An 18840-nucleotide genomic window follows, 5' to 3' on the forward strand; every position below is an offset into this window, starting at 1 on the left:
TTGGCAGTGCAAAAAAATTGTACACAATGTACACATGTAAACAAATAAAGAAATGTAAACAAACTGACTGTGTAATACAGAGAGAAAAAAAATCAATAAAGTGCACAAGTAAGAGTCCTTAAATGAATCCCTGATGAGCGGAGCAGTTGTTCCTGAACCTGGTGAATGATGTGAGCCTCATAGCACCTATTCCTCTTTCCTGATGGTTGCAGCGAGAATAGAGTGTTTGCTGAGTGATGTGGATTCTTGATGGTTGCTGCTACTCTCTGATGGTAGTGTTTCTCAGTGGTGGGGAGGGTTTTGCCAGTGATGTCCTAAGCATGTCAATCAAGAACCTGCTCTTCACCCTGTAACTTAAGGGGTACTGCATTTTTAAACAGAGCTGTACTTACTAGGGCAGTTTTATGCTTGGAGAAAGTATCTCGGGTCTCATGTTTCTAATATTCTAACTATTCCAGTTATGGTTATCTCAATAGGTTGCTTCTTAAATGAATCTAAAATCCATATCTCAGACCGTTAAGGATTACCTAGCAAAACACTCTCCCTCCCATGCCATAAACTAACCATCAATTTTTGTTTGTAATAGGTGCTATGAGGCTCACATCATTCACCAGGTTCAGGAACAACTGCTCCGCTCATCAGGGATTCATTTAAGGACTCCTACTTGTGCACTTTATTGATTTTTTTTCTCTCTGTATTACACAGTCAGTTTGTTTACATTTCTTTATTTGTTTACATGTGTACATTGTGTACAATTTTTTTGCACTGCCAATAAGTAATAATTCACCCACAGGAAAAGGAATCTCAGGATTGTATGTGATGTCATGTATATACTCTGACAATTGACACCTGGCCTGAGTACAATGACAAGAGCAGAAAGTTGGCCTCCTTTGTTTGTTGCAGCAAGACCATAACTATTACACTTGTCCACATGAGCATTACCTGGGATGGATGCAGGAGAATGGGATAATGCAATTGACTGTACACATGGGCACACACAAGATGTGGCATTCCAGGGAACAGAAGAGGTGCATGGGCATATTGCACCAAGTCCAGCACGGAATAATATTCTAGCTTTATAGATACAAAAAAAAAAGATGATCGTCAATCTTTGTCCATCGGCCACACACTGGGAGTCCTCCATCCTGTCAAACACGAATATCACTGCTCATTCCCAATCAAGTTATGATCCTCCTGCAACAAAATTAAATTACTTTGTCTCACGTTTGTCTTCTCTTCTGCTCATCCAGTTCACCTGCAAAACCTTCCTTCCACCAACACCCCCCCCCCTCCCCATCCCTCCATCCACAAAGCCCAGGCCTTTTTAAAAAAATCATCGAACTGGGCATCCAGCCTTCCATGTCATTTAGGGGGGGGGGGGGGGGAAGCCACACTCCCCCTCCCAGCCATTAGGGCAAGCCAGCAGCCCACCCTTGTCTCGGGTCCCGACCCTCCTTTGCAGCCCGGGAACTCCTCCAGCCCTTCCTCACCCACGTTACACCCAGCCCTCACCTGGACCTATCTCAGCCTCAGATCCGAAGCGGGTGTCTCTCCCATTGACTCAGTCCTGCGTCAGGAGCTATCTTTCGATTTGCACCAATATTATTTCCCTGTGATCTGAACACGTTGCGTCCCACCAATGTTCACAGCTTACAGTGACGCACGGACATTGAAAGGGTACTGAACAATGACAGCCTACAGTATTCTCAGCCCCGTCCCTCCCTCGAGGTAAACTTTCAGCCCCCCCCCCCCCTCTTCTATATAGCCTTCTATTCTTAGTGGAAGGAATGATGCGCAATGTCGGCGCTGCTGGCGTCAATGCGTGAGGACGTTTCCACCCTGGATCTTGATTTGGAGTCACTACTTGTTTGGGTTTTTTAATCTTAACACCGGAATCCTCTGCCTCTCTCTCTCGTCCTTTTCAGCTGATTTCTATTCCGCTTTTCCCGGCTCGAATCCGGTCTCCTTGGGCTAATTATTGGCTGGTAAGTTGCAGAATTGAGGGTCGCTTTCTTCCTTCAGTTGCTACCTTCAATGTGCGTAGGAACCTCGACCCCCCACCCCCCCATCCATCCACCCCTCCATCCATCCACCCCCCCATCCATCCACCCCCCCCATCCATCCACCCCCCCATCCATCCACCCCCCATCCATCCACCCCCCCATCCATCCACCCCCCCATCCATCCACCCCCCCCATCCATCCACCCCCCCATCCATCCACCCCCCCCCATCCATCCACCCCCCCCCGACTGAAATAAATAGCAGATGCACGAATTAGAAATCTTTGCAATTTATATCGGAGCAGACACTGGATGTAAGGTTGGTGGATGCTTTAATAACTCCGTGTTTTATTTTGGGGTAAAGTTCAAGGTCGTCCGCCCCCCCCCCCCTCTATTGTATTGGTTTTGGAGATTAACATCGGAATCATTCGTTTCTGAACCCTCTGACCATCAGATTGCTCTCGGTTTGAATGAACCAAGAATTTTCCAAGCAGTGGTGGCAGGATGGGCAAGGCGGAGTCAAGACGATGCGATGTTTTAGAAGAATCAACGCTATTTCTCTTGAGGGCAGAGGAAGACTTTGGTTTCGATTGAGTGAAGCCCAGATTCTGGGCTTCGAGGCGTTGATGCTAATGGATTAAAAACACATTCAGGTTTTTTTTTGTTTGGGTTGCCTTGATGCAATGCCCGCGAATACCACATTTGCAGAGACATAATGGAAGGAGCCGGCTCAGCTCCGGGTTAGGCGGGTTGTGTGAACACTGTCCCTGCGCTGGGAACTCAGTCCTCCCGTTGAAGAATAGAGCAGGTTGGATGCGCGCTGGGCACTCGCTGCGTCTCGGTACATTCAGTTTTAAGGCTCAATTTTGCTTTGACTTTGTTCCGCATCCTCCAATTTTTTTTTAATTAATGAGAGGCAACTAGTCTTCGGGATCACCCCCCCCCCCCCAACCCCCCATATCTCCCCTCTCCGACGGGAGACCGCCCCACACCTCCACCTATTTGCTTATTTCCTTGCCGATCAGAAATGCTGATCGCAGTCGGGACACTTGCGAGTGAAAACGTCCTACGATGAACCACTGGCCAACAAATAATTTACAGGCATGGTGGTCTTACTTTTACAATCTCTTCTATTTCAATCCAAGTAAACCTGATGCCACTTTACCAACTTACTCTACAGTAACAGATTGAAGGACTTGGACTGAAGCACAAGATCCTGACCATTTGAGATATTTGAGGGACTAATGTTAAAAAAAAACCATTGGACCCTGATAATGTGCCAGAGGGCTGAGTTAAAGGGTTTTGTGTAGTTTATATTCAGTAAACAGAATATCAGTGATGTGGGTCTGAATCCTGGAACTCACCATCTCAACAGCATTGTGGGCAAGCCTTCATTAGATGGATGGCAGCACTCTGAGTCAGCACTAGCCCCACTACCTTAAGAGCTTTAGGATGAACAAAAGATGTTGGCCATGACTGTAAAGCCTGGACCTCCTTGCGTTTGCAACCCCAAGGAACATCCCAGACAATCCAAGGTGCTTCACGGGAATGCGATCTAACAAGATTTGACCTTGACCTATAAAAAAAATCTTAATTAACAAGATTGGTTTGACAGTGACTTCAAGTTGGAGAGAAAGGATAAATTGTCAATTGCAGACATTGGATGCAAGGCAGCTAAGGAAGAGCTATCCCTTTGAATAAATGGGAAGGGGGGAGAGGGAGGGAGGGAAGGGAGGGGGGGGAAAAGGGGAGAAAATGACACTATATATTCAAGGGAAAAAGGGGAGAAAATGACACTATATATTCAAGAGAAAAATGTCTGTATGTATTTTAGTCAGTATGGTTTATAGTGTGAAAAATTTTTAAAAAATTTAAAAAATGAAGAGCTATCCATAGGAAGTAAATAAATTCAGAGGTACAAATGACACTCTGGTGTGCAGAGGTCACTGAATGTCATAGGCCTGGAAGAGATTAGAGAAATGGAAAGAATGAACCTGGGATATTATTAAATATTATTGCTTTCAGAATGAAGGAACAATGTGTAAACAGGACTTGGTACAAGTAATAATACATTGCATATTGTAAAGATAAAGATATACAACTGCGTTTATCCAGCATCATGTTTTTTAGGGTGTTTGGAGTCTTGGTACAAGTTCAGGCATAATTAAAGATGAGTCAGGAACCATGATAAATTTTATTTCTGGTCCTCTTTAACCTTGAAAAATAGTATCCATTACAGAATTTGCACCAGTATTTGGTTTTTTTTAGCTCAGCAAGTATTTCATGAAATGGACCTATTTTTTTTGCTTTAAGAGTTTACTTTAGCATGAGCTTAAAAATGTTATTTGGGTAGATGATTGGAATTGAATGCTGACAAATAACTTGCACATTTATAATGATAAAACTTAATAAATGTTATTGGTCAAGCTAAAGTTGAGATTAAAAGTGTCTGTGGGATCACATGTAAAATATAAAAATATCCAAATAACTGAGCGCCACTCATTTTTATGGTTAGAAATAAACAACGCAAGTCAAAGGAAGATATGACCCATTTTAATCAGTTCAGTCTAGCTGAGAGACACAGAGAAATAGGCATGAGTCATATGACTTATTCTTCATGCATGGTAACCTCTTCTGGAATGAAGGGCCTTTTCTCTGGGATGTAATTCTTTCCAAGTATTGAAGCTACTGATAAATTAAAGTTTTAATTTATTAAATTAACAATTTATGTTTTTAGATTTGGATAAAAATTCAAGTCAGGAAGTAAATTTGAAACTGTAATTCTTTCATGAAAGATGGGCGATACACTAGTTGTCAACTTCCAAAATTCTTCAAATCCGAAATAGTTTCCACAGATTGGAAGGCAGCAATCACAAGCCCCTAGCAAGAGGGAAGGAGCAAACCTTTCTTTCGTGGTAAAGGAGTGCTAAAACCCATGATCAAAAAAGTGGTAACAGGCCACTTGGAGAAGGCCAAAAGAAGGATTAGGGAAAGTCAATGTGGGTGATTGGAGGAAAATTACATTGACTGAGCTTTTCATTTGTTGCAACACGGTTTTTTTCTCCAATCTTTTTTGTGAGATGACCTAATATTTACTCTTTCACAGAATCCCCGGTGTATCACTGACCTTTACTGGTTTTCTGAGATGAAAGGGTTGTCAGCACACCCTCAATCCTTTCTGTTTCTCCATACCCATTGCATATTTTAAATTATACAACTACTCTGATCTAAAGGACTTCCATATTATTTGATTGTAATTGTAACTCATGACTGTGATCTTAAAATATAGCACTAAGAGATATTAGCCCTTTACCAATCTCAATGCTGGAGTTTGATTCTCTTTGAATTTGTAGGGTCTCCCATATCCTCAGCCCATGATTTAGGGTGTACAATGTCCTTAGACAATAAGTGCAGAAATGGAAGGAAATCATGAAAATATTTAGGAAACAGAATTTCCTTCTATTATATTTTCAGTATAAAACACACACATTCTTTTAATTATGTTAAAACAGCCAACCCTTATTATAATATCTTACTCAAAATAATGAAAGCAAATTGACAAATATTAAGTTGGTAAGCTGGGGTTTTAAAAGACTTTAGGATGATGGATGATTTTGTGAGGTGCAAAGATTTATATTGTTGGGATTCTGAGAATTGTGGGTTAATCGTGATGAAGTGAAAATATAGGAAGAAGGAAATGGAAAAGATGGAAGGAAATCCAAAATAAAAGTGCTTGGTGGATGCACCTCATCTAGTTTAATCTGTTGAATGCTTTGGATAAGGGATGAGAAAGTATTCACATTGTTACCTGCAGAAGCAATTAAGTTGGAAAATGAAGCATTGGTGCTGAGTCTGAACTGTCAATGTAGATCAAATATATCTTGTAATCTGCACTGGTGGAAAACACTTTTAATTCTAAACTCTGAAGCACAACTGAACGTTGATTTGCATGTGGACACAGGACATAAAGCATGTGCATCTAAACAAGCAAATTTACACATGGGCAAGACACACATCCAAACATACAATGCAACATGCAAATGTAAACACACATCACATAGAAATAAACCTACAAGCATATTCCCATGAAATACATGTGCCCATCAGCCAAATACATGACACAAATAATATAATTATATGTTCATGCAAATGCATGTCCATGTTCACATATGCAGTGGAACCCTAATTTAATGCTCCCCAATTTAATGCCAATCCAGATATAGTGGGATGAGCCATTGGACCCTTTTACTCATTCTGGAATTGAATTTTTTTTCCAAAATGGAATGCACTGTTAGAAGATGTTTTTTTTTTCAGTGAAAGATAAACTTCACGCACTTGAAGCGATCAAGAATAAAAGTCGAACCCAAGTTCCATGAAACCTTGGTATACCTGAATCAACACTTCATGGCTGGTTATCTCAGGAAGATAAGTTACGCATGTCACTTTAAAAAGTCGAGGAAGAGGTGGGACTAAAGGCTAAATGCATGAGAACAGCCAAAGATGTCAGGCTTGATGACTCCCTGTACAAGTGTTGTGTTCAAGTGCGCTCAGAAGGCCTACCAATTCTCAAAGCTCAAGCTGAGAAGTTTGACCAACTGATCAATAAAGAAACCTAACAGTCAAAGGTAGACTGGTTTAAACACCATTACAGGATTTCTCAAGTGTTATCGTCTGGAGAAATTCGCTCAGCTGACGGCCGCTGCAGCGAATACCTGACAGACCTAAAAACTCTCTTAGAAGGTGGCTACGTCGAAGAACAAGTGCAACGTTACAGATGAACAAGTGAACAACTGCAATGAAACCAGCCTCTGCTAAAAGATGATCCCAGACCACCTGCCAAGATGATGCTCTTCAACATGAGGGGTTCAAAAAACGCAAAGATCATGTGACATTGTTGTTTTGTGTTAACAAGACAGGAGCACATAAGTTAAAACTGCTCATAATTGGCAAATCTCGCTCGCCCTGCTTTTTCCACCATGTCAACATGAAGTTACCGTTCACATACTCGCATAGCAGCAATGCTTGGATGACCAATATCATCTTTGAGGATTGGGTTTCCAAAATGTTTGTCCCTGCTGTCTGCACTCATTTGTGCACACAAAAGCTAGAACTCAAAGCTCTTCTTTTGCTTGACAACTGTCCCACCCACCTGCCAGCTGCCTGCCTAGTAAGCCACAATGGAAAGATCAGAGTTTCTTACCTCCCAAAGAACATTACATCTAAGATCCAGCTCCTAGATCAGGGGATCATCTCCATGTCCAAGCAGAATTACAGGTGTGAATTAATTTGTAGAATTGTAGATGAATCAACAACGCTGGAAGACTATCTGAAAAGCATGAACACTAAGGAAGTTTGTAGGAAGGGCTGGGCAGCAGTCAGCTCCCTGAGTGTGGAAAAATGCTGAAAGGGTCTGGGTCCAGCCTTTTCGACACGACAATCCACTAAGGAAGATAATGGTGAGCAAGACTTCAATGGCTTCACAGATGAAGAGGTGCGTGAAGCAGAGAGGCTGTTTGAAATGAGCAAAGAGGATTTATGCCAGTGGTATCCTGCTGATGACGAATGCCCAACATATGAGTGCCTGACAGACTCTGAGATCATCTGTAACGTGACTATAGCACCAGTTCTCGAACCACAGGAGGATAATTAATAATGAGGAGACTACCCCCACCCCCCACCCCAAAAAGTCTCTAAAGTCATTGACACCCCTGAGGCTAGCCAACATTGGCCGGAGACCCAGGATGTGGACCACATAAAAGTCCTCCAGCTCAGAGGCATTTTAGATTTCGCTCGCCACCAGCAACCTGCTGCGTTCACGCAACGGACAGTCAGTCGCTTTTTAAAGAAATAAGATGATGATTGTAAGAAATAAAAAGGTGATTCCAAATACAGGTATTGAACATGTATCCTTTATTTTTTTTTAAACCATTGTTTTTTTGTGAACCCTGATTTAGTGTGACCCCACTTTTCTTCACGATGTGATTTTTAACTATCGCGTTATAATGAGGTTCCACTGTATATATGAGCAATACATTTTGATTCCATTGTCTAGAACATCGAACGTTATAGCACAGTACAGGCGTTTGGCCCATGAATTTGTGTCGACCAGTTTAAACGTACTGGAGTGAAACGTGAAAGTCTGAAAATGCTGTGATTGTAATAAAAGCAGAAGACTGCTAGAGAAACTCAACATGCAAAGGAGGAAATTGGATTTCAAATTTATTTTAGACATGAAGCCCAATAATAGCCCCTTCCTGCCCACAAGCCCCTGCTGCCCCAATTACACCCGATTAACCTACAACCTCCGTACATTATGAAGGGTGAGAGGAAACTGGAGCATCCGGAGGAAACCCACGCAGTCATGGGGAGCATACGAACTCCTCACAGACAGTGCCACATTTGTACCTGGGTTGTTGGCGCTGTAACAGTGTTGTCCACTATTCTAACCGTGCTGCGCAAAGATCACCTTTTATTTGTTGGCCTGTGCCTCTCCCTCTGCCCTTTCTTCTCTTCTCCCCAGCCTTTTTATTCAGGTGCAAGCTGGTTTTTTGTTCATACTTTAAAAAGTGCTCAAGACCAAAACATTGGTTGTATATCTTTACCTCCTATGGATGCTGTGAGACCTGCTGAGTTCCCCAGCATTCTTGTGCTTTTCATATTAACCTGCTCCACAATCTGAACCTTTTCCTCCTCACACCCATAACCCACTATTTTTCTTGCATTCATGTGCCTATATAGGAGTCTTTTATATGTCCCTATAGTACCAACCTCCACCACCATCACTGCCAATCTATTCCAGGCACTCAGACCTCTCTCTGTAAATAACTTACTGCCAACATTTCCCCTACATTTTCCTCTCCTCACTTTGAACAAATTTGGTATTTGATACTGTCGCCCCAGGAAAAATATGTTGGCTTCCACCCTATCTATGCATCTATTAAGTTACCTCTCATCCTTCTTCAGTCTAAAGAGGAGAGCCTTAGCTCTGTTAAACTTGCCTCACAATACACACTCTCCAAATTGGGCAACAACCTGGTAAATCTCCTCTGTACAGTTGCCAAAACTGTAATGAGGCAACTGGGACTGAACACAATATTACAAGTGTGGTCTATTTAGAGTTTATAGAGCTTCAACATTACCTCATGCCTCTTGAACTCATTCCCCGACTAAGGACATCCAGCATACCTCGCTATCCACCTGCACATCAACCTTGAGAGATCTATGGACTTTGAATCCAAGGTCCCTCTGCTCTTCCACACTTAAGAATCCTGCCATTAACCATGACCTCCACCTTCAAGTCTGACCTTCCAAAATGTGTCACTTCTTTGCCCACACTGTCTATATCCTGTTGTAACCTACAACAGCCTTCTACCCTATCCACAACACCACCAAGGCCATTATCTGTCATTTCCAGTCTGCATTGGCAGACATATATGTGTGGTCTGTAGCCATGTAGCAAATACCTCTGTTTATTTCTCGATTTTAGTAAGATTTGAATGGCCTTTTTAGCTTCCAGTGATGATGACTTCACACACATTGTGATGCTGTGAACTTTATACTTGTACCTATGACTCCGTCATGAGCATCCACTATTCCCAATATCCCTACCTCCATCCATCATCACCTCCTACCTCCGCTCATCTTCTCATTTGACCCATACTACTGCAGTTATTGATTAGTGTAGGATGATCTTGAACATTTCAACTCCCTACAGGCATGTGTATATTTTCCATTTCATTGTGAATTCCAAAATACAAAGTGAAGAGACATGAATGAACATGACCATTAGGTATTGATGTTGAATCTGTCTCTTTCCAGTGTGCGCAGACACAGAGGTGCACACACATGAAGAGACACACACATAGACACACAGAGGTGCACACATGCAGAGACACTCACACACACAAACAGTTTTGAACATAGCCACATAAATGTTTAGGATGGTAAAGAGAGGATCAGGCATGCTTGTGTTCATTTTTCAGGAATTACGTATAAGGTTAAGGATATCATACTGCACTTACATAAAACTTTTGTTCAGCCTAGGTTGAAGTGTTTTGTGTAATTCTGGTCCTCCCATGTTTGGAAGGATGTGTAGGATTGGAAAGGGTGCAGAAGAGATTTACTAGGATGTGGCCTGGATTATAGATCATGAGCTGTGAGGAGAGGTTGGACAAATTTAGGTTGTTTATTCTGGAGCATTGGAGAGTGATGTGAGGATTGATTGAAGTTTCTAAAAGTATGGAGAGGTATTGATACTGTATCCCAAAGCACTTTGATTATCACAATTTTTTATTAATTAGTCCTATTTAATGTAATTCTTTTTTTTAAAAACCTTCAGTCCAAGTCATTGGATATTCAACAGCTGTTTGCAGAAGTAACATGGGGGTTTATTTTGAAAAAAAGAACATCCATCCTCTCTCTATGCTAGACCTTCCTTATTACAATTTAAAGTAGTCCATAGGGTCCACTACTCCAAAGTTCAATTGGTTGAATTTTACCCCAACATATCATCTAAATGTGATAAGTGTACAACTCAGGAAGGTACTTTATATCATCTGTCCCTCCCTTTGTAACTATTGGAAAGAGGTATTTAGTACACTAATTCTTGATATAAATCTGTCTCTGAGCCCTTTTATTGCCATTTTTGGAGTGAGTAAACCAATGGACTTAATTTTGACTCCATCTCAGTCCCATGTAATTTCTTTTGCTTCCCTGATTGCTAGGAGGCTTGTTTTGCTGCGGTGGAAAGATGTTGTCCCTCCCACGCAAGCACAATGGTTATTGGATTTGATGCCAACCCATTTTCTAGAGAAAATTTGATGTTCTACTACCACAATTAGTATTTTCTTTTTTCTATTTTGGGTTTTATTTCAATTGTTTTCATAATTTATAGATCAATTATTTTTGGTCTTTATTAATTTTCTTTAATCTTTTCCTTTTTTCTGAACCTAACCAAAATCGGTAGTTGACACAAATTTGCTAGAAGTCGCTTATATAAAGGTTGGGTTTAGAAATTAGATTAGTAATAGATGGTGTCTTTTCTTGTGTCAGTAGCATGGATGATATGTATCTTGTTTAGCATCTGTAATTTTATTTTACTTTTACTTAAACATTATTTTTCTCAAAAAAACAATAAAGAGGTTGGAAAAGAATCTATATTGCAAGGTAAAAAAAATGTCATGGCACATGGGGGGACGGTGGTAGGTTTAAAGGAGATGAGCAAGGATGGTTTTTCTACTTTGTGCTTGGAAGGGACTGCCAGGAATAGTAGTGGAAGCAGAGATTGCACATGGATATGCAGGGAATAGAGGGAAATGTATTATGTTCAATCAGTAGCGTGTTAACTTACTTTGTTTAACATCCATTTTGTTGGCCAAAGAGACTTTTTATGCTGAATTGTTCCGTGTTCTATATTCTTCGGAGTGATAATAATAGTCCAGGTCTGGATGATATTTACTTGGAGGTGAATTTTGAAGTAGATATTGCTGTCCTTCTCCTTCGGGCTTTGAAGGTCACAAGTTTGGCAGGAACCTGTCAAAAAAAATCATGACTTCCAATGAAGTGTATTTTCTAGATGCTACGCACTGCAGACACAGTGTACTGTTGAAGAAAGGAATATCCCAAAGGACAGGCTGTTCTTCAAACAGCCACTTGTTTCCTGGATAAATCCAATACAATTATTTGCATAACTCAAGTATTATATGTGCTGATGTTAGCATTGTGGAGCTTCTTGTGGTACTGGAATTGTTGTTATGCTTATGTTCCATTAGGCTAGTCCTGTTCTTTATCTGCTCCCTGTGCAGTAAAACAAGATAATTGCAGTGATGGGAGGTCACTTTTGCTTACTGGCTCTTTTACAATTTAGATTATTAACTCCTCCTGTCCCTCTAATCATCCAACGTTGACATTAAAAGTATCTTTCTCGAGAAAAGGCTTGCTCGTGCTCAGAAACACTGAAAGACCAAGTAAAGCACGTTATTTTGCAGAGTATAAATCCTGCTGGGCTGTCCGCTCAAGTATTCCCGCAGCATGTGCAGGAAAGATTCCTAACTCGGGGTCGAATCCACTGCTGTTTGTAAGGTGTTTGTATGTTTTCCATGTGTCTGCGTGGGTTTCCTCTGGGTACTCTGGTTTCCTCCCACATTCCAAAGACATATGGTGCAAGATTGAGTATATGGTGCAAGATTCTGGTCCAGAAGGGCCTGGTACAGTGCAGTGTCACTAAAATCTAATTCTTGCCATTAAAATAAATCAGTGGCTGATTCTCCACTGTCCTCCAAAGCTATATCACTTTCTGATGTAGACCTTTCTCCTCATCACAGTTCTAAATGGTCTTATTTTGAAACTCCTCAGTTTGGGGAACTAACCTCCTTGCATCCTCTTGAATCTGCCAAGAATTTTGTATATATCAAAGACAATTCTTATCTTTTTAAACTCTACCCAGTTGAGACCTACCCTCCTCAATCACTTTGCAGACATCAAACCAAGGAAACAGAAAATCCCGGAAATATTCAGCAGATATGGGAGCACCTGTGAAACAGAGTTAATGGTAAGGAGACTGTAATTAATTTTACAGAACTCTGGGTGTAACCTCAGACCTCAAATGTGTGGAAAAAGGTTTTAATGTTTAGGTAGGCATCATACATACAGCAGCGTTACAGGCATTTCCAACCCATGAGCCCATGCTACCCATATACATCCAATTAACCTACAACCCCCGAACATTTTGAAGGGTAAGAGGAAACCCACACAGACATGAACTCCTTACAGACAGCACTGGATTTGAACCAGGGTCGCCGGCACAGTTTCAAGTGACAATGCTACACCTAATGTGCCGCCCAAGCTGTTCCAAGTGAGTTATAGATATGGAAATGGTACCCTCCCAACTACTGGGTTAATGGGATGGTGTGGCTAACAAACACACAATAACAAACTTGCCTCTGTCATCCCTAATACATTGCAACATCCAAATCATTTAATAATATTAAGCAAAGAGTTGGCATTAAACTGCAAAGGGAGACACCAGGACAGTTGACCAAAAGTATAGGTTATCAGTAACAGTTTGAAGGAGGAAAAGTAGTGGTTGAGTAGTAGAGAGCTGTCGAGAGAGAGAGGTGCAAAGTTTAAGCTTTTGCTGAGCATGGCCAGCTTTGGGGAATGATTAACAACAGGAGAGCGCAAGAGGACAAAACCAAAAAGAGCTGAAATTGAGATCTAAATCCAGACTCTGAAATAGTATGAATATTTACTGCAAATATTTATTATACATATTTATCTGTTGTTAAATATACAGACTGAGTTATTATCCTAATATTTCCCCAAGGAAACCTAATTAGTTTGATTTTATTTCCCATTTACTGGTTTGGTCTGTTTTAATCATCTGCACCCAGAGATTTAGAAAGGGCGCTATTTGTTGTTAGCTCATAGGTAGCAATAGAGTCCATCAATCATTTTTGAGAATAAACAGTGGCATTCCACCTCATTAGATCAATTTTTTTTAAAAATGGAATTTATTGGAATGCATTGCCTATTGGAAGTACATGTTGGAAAATTGTGAGTCTCTTCCATATGACTTCCTGTCCTTGGAAAGTCCTGAAAAATATAATTGGTGAGTCCCAAGTGAATCTTCTAGTGGGTACCACGTTGTTTGGAGTAGAGGCAAAGGTCTAAAGACAAAAGATCCACTGTGCTCATAAGCAGAGCTTTAGAATCAAGGAAGATTTTAGTTGGATGTGAAGTTTCCAAGTTTGGCTCCAAACAACTGTTGATAGCCCCAGGTGAGGAATTTACATTCTGACATTTGTTTAAAGGAAGCTGAGATTAAAATTTCAGAATTAAATTCCCTTTCTTTAGAAGCTCCCTGTAGATGTCACCATTATGCAGCAATGATAACAACGTTGCAGCTGAACATGCATTAATAATTTAACATTAAAATGAACTTAACCTTGCCTGCAAACAGGAAGGATACTTTTCTGAAGATTTATTAGCAAATGGGTAAGTTTTGGCATCTGATCTGGCTTCAGTTTCTTCCAGGATTTGTTGCTTTGCTGTGATACCATTTGAGATGCCAGAAAAAATATGGTAGATGCAAAAATATGGCATCCTTCCAATCTAATTTAAAAGTAAATCTCCTCAAGCTCGTAGCCCACCCCATTTGAAATTCAGACTTGGTTTGCATAATTTTTCTGCAGTTTTCCAGACATCTACATTGTTAACAAAATTTCTCTGGGATTCTTCAGGTCTCTCTGGGATAATGGTTTCCCATTGGCTAGTTCAATCCTGAGCCTGAGTGATCTAACCAGTGTGGCAAGTGGCAGGGATTTTTTTTTCCCATGTAGGAGATTCGAGCACAAGAAGGCATAATTTCAGCATAAAAGGGAGTCAATTTAAAACAGAGATGTGGAAAAAATTCTTTAGTCAGAGGGCCATGAGTTCGTGGAACTTGTTGCCACAGGTGGTTGTGGAACCAAGGTCATTGGGTGCATTTAATGCCGAGATCGACAGGTATTTGATTAGTCAGTGCACCAAGGGTTACAGGAGAAAGCTGGGAAGTGGTGTAGAGTGGGTGGATGGATCAACTCATGATTAGAATGGTGGAGCAGACTTGATGGGCCAGTGTGCCTACTTCTGCTCCTATATCTTGTGATCTGTGCACTTTCCCATCATTGGTGTTAGACTGATCAGCCTGTAGGTCCCTCTCACCTTAAACCTGTAATTTTAGACCGTCTCCCCCCAGGAAGATGACATTGAATACTTGCACTTTCTGTGCTCCTATTTGATGAACCATTGTGAGGCCCTCCCCTCAACTTCTGAAAGCAGGGTAGGATTCTCTTTCCTCTGTTCTCTGGGAGCAGGACAAGCTTTCAAAAACTCTGGGAATGGTGGATGACTCTCTGAAAGTAGTATAAAATGTCTGGAGTTCAGTATGGCTAGTGTGGGATTCAATATTTAATGCTAATTGTTCCTGGAAAAAAATGTCTAACCAGTAATTATTTTTTGGTATTTAGGATGGTCTCCTGGAAGGCTGCTACTGTTTATAGAAGCAGAAGGAGACTGGAAGAGCCGAGAATCTCCAGCATCTGACTCTGCTCCATCTTTTGTTAAGCTCTGCGAATAGGTGTGACCAATGCCTAAAAACAGTAAGGTTACACAACGTGAACACAGCAATGAGCCTGTCACTGAGTCTGTCGCTGACTTGCTTGGAGGAGAAGAACCTATTGACTATAAGCACAGTGTGCTGAATGTGGGAGGAGTGCCACCCACCAAGGATAAGGATGTAGAGAACACAATGGAAATCGATGATCGACCAGCCTGGAACAATAAACTGCAATATATTCTGGCTCAGATCGGCTATTCGGTGGGTCTGGGAAATGTCTGGCGTTTCCCCTATCTGTGTCAGAAAAATGGCGGAGGTAAGGAATTGGTCAAAAATCGCATATGCCCTTGAATGGTTTGAATCAGTTGTCACAATTCCAAATGTTAAGACAAGGGGGTTGAAAAAAGGAGAGACTCAGCAGGTAGCAGTTGATTGGACAATTGAGATCAACAGTTGAAGGCTAAAGGGGGAGCGGCCATCGTCAGAGTGGGCTGAGTCAGAGAGGTAAGGCTTTGGCTTCAGCAAGAAGAGGAAAGAGGTGAGGAATAATCTGAGTTGGTTAGAAAGGGCCGCCCTATTCAAGCAACAAAAAAGAATTCTGCAGGTAGGCACAGATAAGGGCAGGTTTTTTAAAAAATATCATATATTTTGCTCATCCAGTCCTAGACAATGGGAATGGCAGCCAAGGCAGGGAATGTTCCTCTTGCACACTATAGGTCATCAGTAACACCAGCAGTATCCATGACGACCTCATCTGCAAGAAGTCCATCCAGCTGCAGCTCCTGACAAGCTGAGTCAAGGAATTGGAGCTGGAGTTGGATGAACTCCGATTCATTCGGAAGGAAAAGTGGTCATAGACAGGAGTTACAGGGACACTATCACACCTAGGAGGCAGGAGGAGGATAGATAGGTGACATTCAGGAAAGGGAACAGGCAGGCAGTGCAGGGCACACCTGTAGCCGTCCCCTCAATAATAACTATACCACATTGGACACCTACCAGGGACAAGCTATGGATTTCAGGTCTCAGGCATGAAGTCTACTCCTGTGGCAAAGAAGGGAAGGGAGGAGAAGAGGCGAGCTGTTGTGATAGAGGATTCCATAGTTATGGAGACAGATAAGAGGTTCTGTAGAATAGATTGAGTTTCCTAAATGGTATGTTGCCTCCCTGGTGCCAGGGTCTGAGATATCTCAGATTAAGTTCACAGCATTCTCAGGAAGGAAGGTGAGCAGCCAGATGTTGTGGTCCATGTAGGGATCAATGATATGAGAAGGAGGGTGAGGAGGTCCTGCAAGGAGAGTTCAGAGTGTTAGGTGCCAAGCATGAAGGACAGGACCTCAGGCTTGCTACCCATGCCATTTGCTAGTGAGGTTAGGAATAGGAAGATAATGCAGCTTAACACGTGGCTAAGGAGATGGTGTAGGAGGGAGAGCTTCAGGTTTCTGGATCATTGGACTCTCTTGCAGGAAGGGTGGGACCTGTTCTGACAGGATGGTTTGCATCTGAAATGGAAGAGGACTAATATCCCAGTGAGAAGGCTTGTTAGTGCTGCTCCAGAGGGTTTAAACTAGATTTGCGGAGGGAGAGAAACCAGAGGGCCAGAGCAGATAGACGAGTGGAGGAGGGAAAAGATGATGTTAAAATTCCAAGCACTTAGAAGTCAATGGGTTGAATGTGGTTGAAATGTTCTCAGATTCATCTATTTTAATGCAAGGAGTATTGTAAGAAAGACAGACAAGCTTAGAGTGCAGATTAACATATAGAATTATGACATTGTGGCCATTAATGAAACATTATCTGGGTGATAATGTGTTAAATTGGAACAGCACGTTTGTAGATGACACTGAGATTGGAGGTGTTGTGATCAGTGAAGATGGTTTCCAAAGCTTGCAGAGGGATCTGGACAAGCTGGATAAATGGGCTGAAAGATTACAGATGGAATTTAATGCAGACAAGCGTGAGGCGTTTCACTTTGGAAGGACAAACCAAGAAAAGACATACACGGTGAATGGTGGGGCACTGAGGAGTGTGGTAGAACTGAGGGATCTGGAAATACAGATACATAATTCCCTGAAAATTAATTTTTCTGATTGCAGTATTTTTCTGCTTGCTGGTAAAATGGGAGTTCAAAATGCAGACTTATTTTCAGTTATTAACTACTTGACTTCTTTGATTCTTAATAATTATCTGCCAAATTAACACAAAACTCTTGGCAATGTTTAATTTACTTGTGAATAGAGGTGTGTTCTTCAATTAGAGGGTTTGTTCTGATGATCAATATGCTCGAAATCAAGGCAGCAGATGACAGCAAACTGAATCAATGAGGGGCATCTCTAAGAGAGCAAAGGTCTAAGGGCAACATAATGCAACATTTGTGCAGATGGAGTGTGAGTGAGGACTGTTTATTTAATGATGGATGGGGCCAGATATTCTGGAATATTTATTCCTTGGTCTTTATAGTTGTGTCTCTTTCCTGAATTAAATGCTGTGTGAATATCTTTTAAGCTCCTTTTATTTGTTACTTGCTTTGTTTTTGCCTAAAATCTATTTATCCGGATCAAATCGGTGTCCTGGGATATTTATGATGGGAATAGCTGGCAAGGACTAGATCTGTGTAAAGAGAAATTAGTGAAATGAATCCCTATTCTTGGACTTCCATCCCCTTTGAAGTCCTTATCTCAAGAAGGGACTAGCAACATTTTAACTTTTTGTTTACATGGTCTAAAATGCTCAATGGAAAGCAATGACTGAGGAGGCAAAGAGGTGAACATGATATGAATCATGTAGTTGAGGCAAAGCAATGTTTTCTTTTGGATTCTATCGGGATTGGAGAAAATGAGCAATTGGGATTAGTTTGGGATTAATTAGAAGGAGGTGGAGTGAGGGAGCAGAGTTGTTTTATAGCTGATGGAGTCACAAGGAAATCAGAGATGCTACTGACTCAGCACGAGTGAGGAACAACGCTACTGCAGGTAGTAGCTCTTCTTCAGATAAGTTCAAATTGTTTCTTCTTTCTGGTTCTGATCTTACTTTGTGTTCCTGACATAGTATTGTCACTGGAGAAGTATCTGATGAGAAGGTGCATTGGAATTGCTCAGCAAATTATACTAATCAGGCCTGACCAAGGTACGATTTAATAAGTCTAATTTTAAACTGTAAAGAATGGTTAACTATATTTTGCAGCACTGATTGAAATGAACATTTTATTTGGCTCAGACCCCCTAAAGACTCTGCTCAAAATTTACAGGGCCTCTTCATGTGAAGCAGTTAAGTTTCTACTGTACTTCTCTCCTCCTGAATGCATTAAAAAAAACATGTTACACGAGGTGAAAAGAAACCAAAGGTGGCACAGTTAGCTTTAGTGGTTAGTGCAATGATGTTACAGTGCCCTGGGTTTGAATCCCACGCTGTCTGTAAGCTGTTTGTACATTCTCCCCCCATGTCTGCATAGGTTTCCTCCGGGTGCTCCAGTTTCATCCCACCATTCAAAATGTACTGGGGATGTAGGTGTCAGTCAATTGGGTGGTACAGGCTCGTGGGACAAAAGGGCCTATTACCGTATTATATGTCTAAACTTGTGGTCATGGGGGGGGGCAACTCATAGGATCCCATTTGAGAAAGGCAGATCTAGAGTAACCACTTGAAGGGGAAGGAAAGGTAAAGTAATGTGATATGCCATTGTGATGGACAGCAGGCAAGTATAGAGAATGGATGAGTAAAATGGGCTGAATGGCTTTATCTTC

At 41.4% G+C, this 18840-nt stretch overlaps 1 protein-coding gene and 1 long non-coding RNA gene across 5 annotated transcripts in view; one reads left to right on the forward strand and one right to left on the reverse strand.

The window, feature by feature from the left end:
- Nucleotides 1-1714, reverse strand: part of LOC138762961 (uncharacterized) — a 53873-nt gene extending 52159 nt beyond the window's left edge. Inside the window, exon 1 of the long non-coding RNA XR_011357266.1 lies at nucleotides 1513-1714. This is a non-coding gene — a long non-coding RNA (uncharacterized lncRNA). The remainder of the gene's footprint in view (nucleotides 1-1512) is intronic.
- A 103-nt stretch (nucleotides 1715-1817) lies between these two features.
- The window catches only part of slc6a17 (solute carrier family 6 member 17), a 56141-nt gene continuing 39118 nt past the window's right edge, over nucleotides 1818-18840 (forward strand). Inside the window, exons 1-3 of one of the 4 annotated variants that reach the window (XM_069941817.1) lie at nucleotides 1818-1985; nucleotides 12446-12550; nucleotides 15009-15413. In XM_069941817.1, coding sequence (XP_069797918.1) covers nucleotides 15128-15413 — 286 coding nt within the window. In that variant the 5' untranslated portion in view covers nucleotides 1818-1985; nucleotides 12446-12550; nucleotides 15009-15127. Of the gene's footprint in view, nucleotides 1986-12445; nucleotides 12551-15008; nucleotides 15414-18840 lie in introns of those variants that run through there. The other 3 variants (XM_069941816.1, XM_069941818.1, XM_069941820.1) reach the window with 3 other exon arrangements.

The sequence above is a fragment of the Narcine bancroftii genome, chromosome 5, assembly GCF_036971445.1.
Source record: "Narcine bancroftii isolate sNarBan1 chromosome 5, sNarBan1.hap1, whole genome shotgun sequence".
Taxonomy (NCBI): Eukaryota; Metazoa; Chordata; class Chondrichthyes; order Torpediniformes; family Narcinidae; genus Narcine; species Narcine bancroftii.